This window comes from Cinclus cinclus, chromosome 22 (assembly GCF_963662255.1).
Source record: "Cinclus cinclus chromosome 22, bCinCin1.1, whole genome shotgun sequence".
Taxonomy (NCBI): domain Eukaryota; kingdom Metazoa; phylum Chordata; class Aves; order Passeriformes; family Cinclidae; genus Cinclus; species Cinclus cinclus.
Genome location: NC_085067.1, coordinates 3,811,159 through 3,824,338, shown reverse-complemented (window position 1 = coordinate 3,824,338; position 13,180 = coordinate 3,811,159). Strand labels below are relative to the sequence as shown.

Genomic DNA, 13,180 nt, shown 5'->3' with positions numbered 1-13,180 from the left:
TCTGCTGCCCCAGTTGAGTCCCTGGCAGCTTAAAATTGAACAAAATATTTTTAGTGCTCTGTTCTGTGTCTATATTTCAAGCCATGGACAGCCTGAAATAGCAGCCTTTGTGTTTTCACTCCTCTTCACAGAGGAATAAAGTTCTGTTTGCCTGTCCCCCTCCCCGAGCAGGTCACACACCGTGTGCTCCTACCCAGCTCCTTTGCTGCACCTCCAGCTGGAGCTGTGGGGGGATCTCCAGAATTCCTGTGGGAAGAAGAAAAGTTCCAAATCAGGCAGCTCTGGCTGAGTCAGAGGCAAAGCTCTGCTGCTCTGGAGGCTGACAAAACACTTGGAATGAGGAGGGTGGAGGATGGAGATGGCCATGCCCTGTTGGCATCTTTGAGTTTGGCAGCAATAAATTCTGATTTTATACTGAATGCCAGTAGTAGCCAGTTCAACATAAAACTACTTTTCTGTCAGACTGATTTCCTCCTGCAAACTCAATTTTTTTTTTTTCTTTGCAGTTCTTCTCCAAGAATTTGTATGAATCTGTGGGATAAATGGAGCAGTTGTAGGGGTGCATTATTGTTTCTGCACTGTGGAAAGTGGGAATGATGCAGTCACCTGTTCCATGTCAGGATTACATTGGAGATATTGATTGCTGTAACAAGAGATGTTTTTCTGGCATTTCACAACTGGCTGCAAAGCAGTGATTAAAACCCTGTGTGAACATTGAGTAGAGAAAAGGAGAAATAGCTGCAGTCTTTGAGGATCTTGTTACTCCCCTTAATGGTGTGTATCCAGTTTTTAAATGAAATGTCCTCCCTGGTGCTGTGCTTGAGGCTGCCCTTTTCCCAGGGATGCTGCACAAAGCTGGATCGATGTGTGGCAGGCAGGGCAGGGCCATGTGTCACTCAGTCAGGGCTCTCTGTGACACTTGTGCTGTGTTCCCATCAGTTCCCTTCTCACCCAGCTGGTGCTGCCCAAAAGGGAATTTGCCAGCATCATCCAGTGCTTGGGGAGCTAATCCTGAGCAGGGTTCTGACATGGACCCAAGTCTCAGCTTCTTAATCATTAATGGAATTTTTTTGAAGGAGTGGGCAGGATTAAACAGGAATAAAATTAGCTGCTCTTTTCTCTAGTACTCCTTTCCAAACAGTGCTCCATAAATCATGGTGCCAGTTCCCCTTTTCTTGTCTCCTCAGTGTTTTATGTGTTCTCCTGAGCTGCTGCTTTTGCTACACTTAGGAAGTGCTGCTCCAGAGGATACTCCAATGCATCTTCTCCAAAGTCTATAAAAACCAAACCTATGTAGTGGCAAAATGTGACAACATCCAGAAATAAAACATTCTAAGGGCAAATTTATTAAGATGATGATGGGGGTCGTTCATTCGTGATCTAAAGTAGTATTTAGTGCCTGTTACTTTTTTTAACTTGTTTCTTTTTGTTTTTTTTATTTGGCTTTCAGCTCAGATCGACTGATAGAAGAAACAATAAGGTAGGAATGAATGTGAAAATTTTCATTATTTTCCGTGCGATCAGCATTTCCATTAAATTGTGTCTAAATATATCAGTCACTCTATTTATAGAACAACTGTATTGTTTCCAACTCCTTGGCAGTATTACAATGAATTGCTGGTGGGTTTGGTTTGTTTTTTTTCTATTCAATATTGACATAAGAACATTGCTTAAAAATTTTATTCACCCTAGCTTAGAAAATTTGGGTTTCTGCTCAAAGGTGAATTTCAGGCTGAGCTTTGAGGGCTATCCCAGTAGTCAAGGTGTTTCTTCTCACAGTCACACTAATCTAAAACCTGATTCCTGTAATCTTTCAAAATATTCAGAATATTCAGCACCCAGTGTGCAGTTGATAATAGGTAAGGGCTTTTACCACAACTGCTTGAGGAGGTTATTGCTCTTGTACATTTATTTATCTTTTGGAGTTCTTACATTGTTTGAATACTTAAATGATACCTTCTCTAACTGATCTAGACATTTTAGAGCTGTAGCAAAATAAATTTTATTATCTGTGCCCTTCCCAAGCCAACCTTTTGCAGACCAATAACTCAAACTATAATAATGCCCGATTTAATGGTTTTAAATTTTAGATTATTGCTTTAAAACAGAACAAAAAAAAAAAAGAAGGAAGAAAGGAAGTAAGATATGCTTTCAGACAATGCATGTACTGACATAAGTGACCAAGAAGAGTAATTAGAGGTGCAACAAGGCTGTGTCCATTAAGGGCTGGCTGGCTTAAGTACACACAGTGGGCTCAGGATAATTAACATGGAGGAAGAACGTGTTAAACCACATCAGCGTGCAGAGATGAAGCAGAAGTGATCAGTGCAATAATACCTGAAAATGTGGGTGCAGTTTCACCACAGCCTCACAGAAATGTTTCTCCAACTTAGCCCAGCTGTGTTTGTTTTAAGTTCTAGTCCTTTCCTCACTAAAAACCTCTCCTTTATTGCCATGCTTGTAACTCGACTTTTCCATCTCAAAAATGCTCAGTGTTTAGTGAATTTCTTCTTTGCTGCCAGTCCATATAAGCAGAGCATTAAGCAACATACGGTGATTTATTACTCTTAATATCCTTGCAAAATTACTTGTAATTACTTGTAATTATGACATTGGCCTGGCTTCTTGGTTCCATGTCATCAGAGGAGTTCAGAGTTCTCAACCTTGCACCATTTGTTATCTGTAGTAAATTCTTGCTTGAGTTGTTGCCAAAAATGTTCTACAGTTTTTTTTGGTACAAAAAGATCTTGTTTGGTAACTACATGGAGTAGGAAATGTAATTCCACTTACATCTGAGTTGAATTCTGCCTCTGTTAAAACCAGGGTGAATTTTTTGTTAAACTCTTTTTTTCTTGTGGTCCCCAGTAATGGCAAGTGTTTGGGTGCAACAGTAATTGATGGTAAATCCTGCTGCCTTCTAAGTGAATTTACCAGATGGAAGTTTACCCAACTCACCAATTGTTTTATCTATGGTAACCCAAATAAAAGAGAGAATTGTGCAGAAGAAGCTGTTTGAGGACAGATTCCTTGAGATGTAATTAGCTCATTCTGGCTACTATTCTGTCTTCAAGGTTTACATCTGCTGCTGTTCATTACTCATTTTTTAATTAAGTCAGGAAATCACGTTTTATTTCCTTCACACTTCTATTTCCTTAGGGTTTCTTACTAAGCACTGATTCTAAACACTGGAAAGCACATTTTTGTGCATGGAGAGGCTGTTGTTGACAATCTACAGCCACTAATTGTGAGCCCTTGCTCTGGTTTTCTGTCAGGAAGAGAACTGAGGAGTCTGACTCTTCCTCTGTGTGGTCCTGCTTGGAGCAAACATCCGTGCCAGGGAATAAATGGGCACCTGAGCTGAAATGATTCAGTAACTGAAGCACTGAGCAGGGCTGTCACTCCAGATGTGTCGTTATTACTGAACTTTTAATCAATTTTTAAATGAATTATGTGCTATGGGTTCTTACTGCAGCATATTTCTCTCCAGAAGCGAGTGGGATGTGATACTTTGTACTGCAGTTCTTTTGGAACAGTGTTCACTTCTCTTGGCCAGATTTAAATATAAGCAGAGATTTTGCTTAATATGTTTGGTATTCTCAGGTTTTCATTTTCAAACATTATCACTTCTCCAAAATAGCAGACCATTTATTTCTTGTTTTCTAACAACTTGTGTTTTTATGTTGGCTCAGTTGGAGTATTTTTTATCATTTTGTCTGTACAGTGTGACAAGTTCTTAGGATTTTATAGTAATTCTGTTTCTGAGGCCTGATTTATCAGCATTTGTTTATTAACAAATTGGACTGAAGCCGGACCAAAGCCATAGATTTCAGTTTTTAAAAATTGTCTCCTTATGTATTTGGACTACCTCTTTAGGTAATAATTAGGGTTTAATAAAAGGGAAAAACTCAGCTGCATTGAGTGTTGAATTTTCACAATGGAAAGGCATGAGCTAAAAGTTTTGAGAATTCTCTCTTTTCACAACCACCTTGCCAAAGTGTCTAGGCAAAATCACTTGCATTCCTGGGGAAATATTTCTTCTGTTTTCATCTTAGGCTTCATCAAAAGAAACAATGCTCTTTAAAGGAATTTGCCAGGTTGTGCACGTAGGTATGCATTGGTACACGCACATATGTGTATATTTAGAGATGCAAATATAGAAATGTATCTCCAGACAAAGAATAAGTGATGCAATCACAATTTTTACCAATTTAAACCTAGAGCTTTCATTTCTATGCACAGTCACAGAGTCCATTCCCTAATCATAGACCCTGTCATGAATTTCAATGAGCAAGTGTGATTCATGGCATGCAAAATGAAGCAGAAGTTCCAGTAATACGTGAATTATTTGATTTTTAATAACACAACTTCTTTCTTTAGAGTTTTGTTTTAGTTCTCCAGCAATGTAGATTTGACTGATGTGTCTCAATGGGTGCAACCAGGAGTTGATTTTTTGGTCCATTTCCCTCAGTGACACTGGATGGATGTGGCTGCAGCGTGGGATCAAATAACAGCAGATTAAACACTTATTTAAGTCAAAACTCTGCTTCCACATCAGGCACCATTAAAAGTGTATCTCTGCGTGTTAGATTGTCCATCTGGGATAATGCCTGGAGGTGTTTTCTACCCTGGGGTTTTTATACCAGTGAAAACAGCAAACTAAGTACAAATATCAGTTGGCTTTCCTTTGGAGGGAAATTTGGGCACTCACATACCCACAGCACTGCTGAACAATCAAGGGCAAACTTGGAATGTGGCAGGAATTTTGAGGGAAATATGGCTGCAAGCACAGGAATTTGAGATACTCCTGCTGCTCTGGGGAAGAGATAGGTGGGTGTTTTATGGCTGTGACCTTGGGCTTAGCTGGGAGAGATTTCTTCAGGAGTGCAGCAATGCTGAGCGTTGTACTTGAGCAGGGCTTTAATATCAAATATAGAGAGCAGGCCAGATACCATCTGGTTTTAGAAACTTGGTTTACACCCAGCTCTGGTAGTTCCAGCCAGTGCAGCACTGAGAATAGTTCCTGCTGGTTTCCAAGTGAAATGTTAAATTGGGGTCATCTCCATTCCAGTAAGAAATGTTTCATCTTTTTATCGTAAACGTCGCGCGCGAGTCCCAGAACGTCAGAACCAGGTCGTGGTGATCTGGGGAGTGACTAAATGGGGCCAGTATTGTGAATGGGAAGAATGTGATTAATTTTTTAAAATATGCATTTGTCAGTGAGGCAATGGCAGCAGCAAGTCAATGAACATATGTCAGGGATGGGAATGAAACCAAAATTGTCTGATGGAGGATATGAGGAAGCTGCAGTGCTCAAGATACAAAACCAATCTCTGGACTGGTCCCCAGGAGCTCTGTTTTCTGCTGCTTCTTAAATTTAATAATCTCCTTTACAGATCTAAAGGCTTAGATAAACCAGCTCAAGGTTTGAATAATCACATTATTCATGAACAACATTGCTTTTTGCTTGAATTTTGATTTGTTAATAGTAGCTGGAATCCAGTTAAACTCTTGTTCATGAATATCACAATTACATTTCATTACCAGACCATATCATATTAAAAATGGTAATTACCCTGGCTTTTTTTTTTTCCTTCAGAGCTCTCCAGTAAAACCCAGCCCTTTGAGCTAAATCCTTGAAAATCCTGGATAAAAAAAAGTTAAATTGGTTTCCATATCTTTACCCCTTACATCCTGCTTTTTATATGAAATGGACAGTTTCACTCCCCAGATGTTAAAGCAGAAACCTTGTGTTCTGTGAATAATTATTTCTAAAGGCATTTTGGAGGTAGCTCAGGAGCACTTTATATACTGGCAGTCATCTTGTGTTTTCACTTCTGTAAATGAATGGTTGTTTTAATGAGTCATTGGATGCATCTTACAAAAATATGGGACTTAATTCAGAAGTGCTTTGAGAGACACTGTATTAAAAACTCATCTGGACAAATATCAAGTCAGTGTGGGGGTGGGAGATAATTTGTTCAGTGACCTACAGATTCCTTTCTTGTGTGCAGATAGGAAATAGGTTTTTTTTCTAACTTGATTCTTAATAATTCAAAATTCCTTGAGTGCTCATCTTAACAGCAAATTTTTAGTGGTTTTGTGAGTTTGTTGTTTTTTACTTTAGAGGACTAAAATACCTTCATTGAAAATTTGTATGTTTTTATTAGGTAAAAGCAGCATTTCACATTTTCCTACCTCTGAAATGACAGCTTTAGTTTCCTTTTGTTATATTTATCTCTTGTGTTATTCCACTTAACTTTTACTCCTCCAGAACATTTTCCCTCCATATTTAAGGCTCACAAACTCATCCAAGAACTTCTTTTAATCATTTTTATTCCTGTAGATGAAGTCAACAGCAGCAGAGGTGACTTTTTCTGAGTTATTATGCAGCCTTGTTGTATTTATGTCCTGCTTTATGTGTTTTTGAAACACATGCCAGCAAGGAGAGCAGTATTTGCCATATTTTTCTTTCTCAGGCAGTGTCTTCAGAGCCCAAACTTTGTCAAATGAGTAATTCTTTATAATCTTCATTTAATATCTTGTTTTTAAGAGCAGAGCTGCTTTTTTTGCTGACCTCCAAAAAGTATTAAATTTGAAATGGGAAATTCTGTTTTGTGTTTGCCTGTATTGGTAAAGAAACAAAGACAATGAAAACTTATATACCATGGGGGATATTCTTAATTAGGACCAGATCTCAGAAATGGATTTTTTTCTGTGCTGTGATGGAAGCATCATTTGGGATGAAACAAACTTCTAAATTTAAAGCTTAAACCACGAGAGCATATTTCTTATGTTGCTTATAAGGTAATACCAGTTTCCATTGGGGCTGGAGGAGAAAAGTCAAACCCTGCCTATTTGAAGAAATCTGTGTTTCACACTGTTAACAGTTTCTATAAAACTGAACTTATTTAACTGTAAAAGATAGAGATTAATGGAAAAATTGTGGTTTCATTCATGTTGCTTTACCCCATTCATTGTCTTCTGAAGAAGTGTTGCTGCTTGTTCTCCTCTTGTGTGAGCTCTGGATTATTCTTAGCACCAACAACTTGATTCTCTTTCTTTCCCCAGCATTGCCATGGCAACAAAAGAAAATATGACTTCCCAGAGAGGGATGTTGAAGTCAATACAAAGCAAGATGAATACCTTGGCAAGTATCCTTTTTCCCAAAAATTGGTGCTGCCTGTGCCTAAGAAGAGTTATGGTACAATTTTTCACTCTGCCATTTGGGGGATCAGCAGTGACAAATAGGCCAAGTTTTTATCAGTCTCACCTGATAACCTGACTGAAGCATCTTGATGGTAAATGTGGTGAATAAGTTGGATTTGGTCAGATTTGGGCAGTGCATAGAAATTAACAGAATTTAATTTTCAGGTGGAGATCTGCAACATCATTTCATGGATTTCCCTGCTGTATGTTTTTGTAGAAGTATAGTTTCATTTCAGGTCCTGCTTTTTGCTTTCAAAAAAGCTGAAGCTTATTTGATCATTTTGATCATTGATCATCTCTTCAAAAAAGATATTGTGATTTTTTTTCATCACTGCTTGCTGTGGTTTACAGCTAAGAGTAGTCAGGGCCTGAGTATCCTCTTGTCTGTCATACTCTTGTAGATGTTAATTAAGATTTTGGGTGGTTGGTTTCTGTGCACATTCTATCTCAGGGCTAAAAATTGTGCCATGTTGTGTGGTTTTCCCATTCATTCCTTCCCTTCTCTCAATGGACAACATCAGCACTGTTTGATCAGACATATGACATCCTGGAAAGATACATTTTGGTAACCCAGAAATTTCATTACAGTTCTTAGCAATTGGCAAGAACATTTCAATAAAATTTCAGTAAGCTTTGGCCTTAAAAAGATTCTCGATTCCAAAGACATGAAGCTCTGAAGCTGATTGTCTTGTTGGCAGTTGTATTTTGTACATTAAGAGATAGATTTACACCCCTGTGGTTTTACAGAGGTTGCACAGTGTGTGGGTCATGCAGTGTGCAGGATTTTCTCAGTCAAATGCTTTTGGTTGTTCTCTTCACCAGTAGCAGAATCCCATGGCAGAAATTCCACAGGTTTTTATGTAACCGCCCCATTTTTTCGTTCTCGTTTAAGCACAATTAGTAAAAGTAACTAAGCCTCATATACTGGAAATTAAAATGCTGGTAATTGAGGTGATCAGGTGGTGAATTCTGTGTACATGTGAGCTCTGGGCTGTTCCCTTTTCTCTGCTGGTCTGCAGTCAGTGAAGTGCAGTTGTAATCCTGCTCCCTGTCCATCAGGGTTTACTGCTCCTGCTTCCTCCAGCTTGGGAGTAGCTGCAGTGTTGCCATTTCCCCATCCAGGCTTTGGGGCTTGTTGGTGAATTCCTGTTTGCTGCTAGGACCTTGACTCAGACCCCTCCAAGACCGTTTTCCAGCAGTGAACAGCCTGATCCAAAGGATCAACCTGCGGAAGCGGCGGGATTCCCTCATCCTGGGCGGCGTGATCGGCGTCTGCACCATCCTGCTGCTCTTGTACGCTTTCCATTGATGGATGTGTCCCCCCCTGGACTCTGCTAAAACTCATCACCACCTTCCCTCCCTCCAGCCAAGGAAAAGTGAGTGGGGGAAGCATCAGACTTCCACAGCCTGCTCGTGGCTGGGGCTGTCAGCATGATGTCTGGAGCTTCTGATGGTAGACTGTGACACGGGGCTTGGGCTGAAGCCACAGTGTTTTTCCTCCCTTGCTGTTCACCTTCCTTTGGGTTAAATTTGGTGGGATTTGTTCGTCTTTAATTCCCTTTCTCATTGCAAGGTAAGTGCCCGTGGGATGCTTAACCAGAACTGAGGGAACAGTTCCAGTGCTCAGCAGTGCTGGGGAGGTTGGTGCTGGTTGGGGAGTGGAAAAGGATTCAGTTTGCCTTGGGTGGAAGCTCAGCAGGAAGGCTTTTCCCTCTAATCCCAGCCCAGTACTGAATTTCACCCTGAGAGATGAATATTGCAGCTTTAAGCCTTCAGGTTGCTTTACTACTAAATACATGTTCTGTAATTCTTTTTAACTCCTGGTTGAGGTTCTAGTTATTTCTGCATAATATGTGCTGTGAAAACTGTGCTTCACACAAATTCCTCGAAGTTAACAAGAAAAAAAGGGGGTTTCTGTTCACTTTTTACACAGAATATGAATAAAGTACCCTCTGAGGGAGATCATAAGATTTCTTGTGGCTTTAAAGGGACTGACAGAGTCCCCCTGTGTAAAAAGGGAGCACAGTGTCCCAGCAGCTGTTTACTCAAGAGTTCAGTCATCTGAAAAGTGACCAAACATGAGTTCACCCAAAGGCATCTTTTGGGTGCAAATGCTTTGATTTTGGCTGGCATCATAAAGATCTTTATAACGACACGAGAAGCAGTTTACAAAGCCTATACTGTAATTTAGGTGAAGTTATTCTGACAGTGCAGTAAGAAGGATATGATCTAAACTGTTGTTTGGAAATGAAAATGTTGATGATTATAACTGAGGCAAAGGTGTGTGTGAGCAAAGATTTTGGACATAACTCCTCCTAGCAAAGAGCTGAATTTATGAATAGTGAAACAAGTGTTATTTACCATTATCTGGGGTGGAAAAGCACTTTTTTTGGTCTGCACAGGCAAAAAGAACCCTGTTGTTTGTCTGTAAACAAAGCTGACATCTGCAGTGGCTTTGATACTGCAGCTTCCCAGATTACAGATTTTTCTGCTCTTTCAGCAGCACTTTTCCATCTGTCATATCATAACCCAATAAATTCAAGCCTTAGCACTGAAATACCTTTCTAAGAACTTGATTAACTCTTTTCACAATCCACTTACAGTGCTCCTAACAGATTCCATGTATTCCATCACCCACAAATGTCATACAGTCACCAGGTTCTCCTCTGGAAGAGAATCCAGCAGGACAGACACAATTTTTTACTTCACTTTGTAGTGTCTGTAAGTTGGAGGGAATAGAGAACTTGTGTAGTGTGCAAACCTACACTGTTACACACAAAATGTTTGCATTTAAAGGCTTCTTTACAGATCTAATAACCCTGTGCTAAAAAGTCAACAAGGGCTACTAATCAGCCATCCTGCCATTGGGATTTGGAAGCATTTGGAATTAATACTTGTAAAACTGTGAGGCTTGTATTGGAAATAAAGGGTGATTATTTGGTTGATGTGGGAACATTCCCATTTGGAGATGAAGTGTTTATTAAGGGGGTTTATGAAAAAGCTTGATGGATAAAGGAGGGTTATTAATGCATCTCTGTGTTGGGAGATCAAACTTCTTCTCCCTGTTGCCTTTTCTTTGATTCCTCCTCCACCCTAAGGGACCCTGATCAGCACTTGTGCATCTGTTTAGGATTTGTAGGATTTGGATGCTCTATAGTTGACAATATAAATCTGCAGTACCGTAAATAAATTCATTTATTTAATCTTATAACAAGTCTTTTTATTGGACTTAACTGATTATTTGGTGCATATATTTAATCTTATTGTGAAAAAGCTGCTATGGAAAATATGTAGATTATAATAAATATGTAAACATAATTGATTTTTCATGTTATGAAAATGTTATGGAGGAACTGATATATTTTAGTACAAAATAATGGAAATATGCTGAATTATCTCAGATAAAGCTTTACTGGAAATGGTTTCAGTGTTGGCAGCCCCTCCATGGTTTTTGTTCGTGCTGGTTTTGAGTCAGTTTTGTTTTGAAAAATACACTTAATTATCTTTGGAGTTTTCCCTTCATCATCATCTGGCAGAGTGAGCGGGTGTTGTGCTGTGCTTCCTGGAGGAGTGTGTTTGCATCTGGCCCAGGGAAAGGCTTCCAAATTCAGGAGAATCAGCCTCATAATTCATCTCTTAACAGCCTGGACCTGTGGTCAGTACAATGGACTGGAAAATGAACACAGTGGATTGTAGCATTCTGCCTCAAATCCCAAAATACAGGTTTGTGTGTCTCCTGTTGCTAAACGGGTTCCTGGAGTTTTTCATTCTGTGTGGTTCCTCCTGCACTGAGGAAAAAAAGATGTGGTTAAAGAATTCTCATTCCTGAAATTCCTGCCAGTGTGGCAGTTTCCTAACTCAACCCAGCAGAAGTGTGCTAAGAAAATCATTGCTGAGCACTGAAATAAAGGGGGAAAATCCATGGTATTTCTACAGGGTGTGTTTTACACACACAGACAATTTTCAATTTCTGCTTCATTCTTCCTGCCAGATAAGCAGCTTCTTCAAACCTGGCCAGGCACTGGAACACAAAGGATCATATTGGTAATGTTGATGCCACACTTCACACTGGTGGGAATATTTTTATCCCTGTTCTTTAGACTATTTTTTACCTGTTTATTTGATCTTCAGTCTCTGGTTGCTGCAGCAGAGCAATGGAATTTGGGCAACACCCAGAACTGTGCACAGCTGTAGCTTCTCCCCAGGGCAATGCCAGGGCTTTGACCTTCCTGGGTAACATTCTTTTTCTTAACCAGTATTGATTTCAGGAGTTTTGCATATCAAAGTGAGGTCTAAATTCCTGCTGGATTCATGACACTGAGTGATTACTCAGTGAATTACTAGAATTTTCATTTGTAGTTCAGAAGTCCTTTCATTGCCTTGTCTTCAGATTAATGTGAGAAGAGTCCGTTCCTTGCTGGATGTTGAAAATGAAAGAGAAGTAGATTCTTAGGTGATGTGGAAGTGTCAGGTGAATTTTTCACTGCTTGTCCTCCAGAGCTGTGTCCCCTGAGGTGCTGCTTTCCCAGACCTGCTGCACCACTTCTGATGATGCAGCTCATTTAGTCACAACTGAATGAGAGTTTTAACTCTCTAAATGTAGCAACTTATTTCCCAAGATCACTTGAGGCATAACCTTTTCCTATTTTTTACTGGTTTTGTCCCAGAGCTTTCATTTGAGACAGGAAGGAGAGGGTAACAGCTGTCAGTGCTGAAGGAGGCAATGGTTCTGAAACTCCTTACAACAGAATTGGGTTGTGCAGGACAGGAGGCTGCAGGGAGAAACACACTGAGCCATGTTCCAGGTCACATCTGCAAGTCCCCCTCTGTGCCCTGCACCTCTCCTGTCACTGCACATTTGAACCAGTGGTGATGTTTTAGTTCTGAGTACAGAAGCAGCTGTTGGTCTGTGTGATACTGAGTGAGGAAAGCAGTTAAATAAACACTCTATACCCAAAACAAAGCCTTTTCTCACAAAACATCCCAGACCTTGTAAATGAGTTTCTGATTGCACTTTTCTGATTTTTTTCTTTTCATACACGTTCTTGAAACTTCTATTGTAATTGTAATTATTTTTGTTCTCACCTATTGTGCATTCTCTGTATGTATTAAAAAAAAAAAAAGAAAAAATGCTTTGATATGTAATTTAATAATAAATTAGAATTCTAAGCAAGATGCTTGGTTCTTTCTCCTCTTGACAATCTTTGCCTACCTAAACTTCAGGGAAGATGCAGAGAGGATTCATCTCACCCCTTTGGAATTGTCCCTGGACATAGCAATCAGTGTGTTCTCAGGTTTTATGTCAGATACCAGACATGATGGAACATTTCCTGACCCAAAATGGTTTGAGGGGATGTGTTCCTCCTGCCTGCACGTGCAGTCCTGGCCTCGTCTCCCACCTGGGAGGGGGCTGATTGCACTCGTGGTGGTTTTCCCTGCTGTTCTTTACCAAGTGGAACAGGGATGGTTTCCTTTAGAGGTAAGGGTTAAAAAGGAAGATCTCTCTCTGTGAATTTCTTCAGGACAGACAGGGATCTGTTACCCTGTGGTTTTTCAGCACCACTGTGGTCTGCTCCACCTCCCTTAGGTGTTCCAGACAGGCAACTTCATGCCTGAAGGATTCACCTGTGCCTGGTGCTTTTGCAGTCAATGCTAAATCTTTCAATGCCACTCCAATTTGTATTCTCAGAGCAGCAGAGCTGCCTGATGTTGTGATACCTGTCTGTGCATGAGGCTGGGAGTGAAGAGAGGGATTTCTCCTTGCAAAGCTGTCGTGCTGTGCCTGTAAATGCTGCTTTAAAGCAGAGATACATCTCTGTATCCCTAATGCCTACTAAATATTCAGGAGTGACCAGATGCTCTCCCAAGGGAAGGCTTTGATTGTATGTCTTAAGCTAAAGGAGAAACTTCAAAAAAAAACCTTTTGAAAATGGAAAGGTAGTCCTGGTTTCAGACAGTGGGAAGTGCAGTGAGT

General features: G+C 40.1%; 1 protein-coding gene across 3 annotated transcripts in view; it reads left to right on the top strand.

Moving 5' to 3' along the window:
- The window catches only part of GOSR1 (golgi SNAP receptor complex member 1), a 28,938-nt gene extending 16,491 nt beyond the window's left edge, over positions 1–12,447 (top strand). For all 3 annotated transcript variants that reach the window (XM_062507025.1, XM_062507024.1, XM_062507026.1), the window contains 3 exons: positions 1,451–1,480; positions 7,069–7,151; positions 8,391–12,447. In XM_062507025.1, coding sequence (XP_062363009.1) covers positions 1,451–1,480; positions 7,069–7,151; positions 8,391–8,515 — 238 coding nt within the window. In that variant the 3' untranslated portion in view covers positions 8,516–12,447. The remainder of the gene's footprint in view (positions 1–1,450; positions 1,481–7,068; positions 7,152–8,390) is intronic.
- Positions 12,448–13,180: the final 733 nt, after the last annotated feature.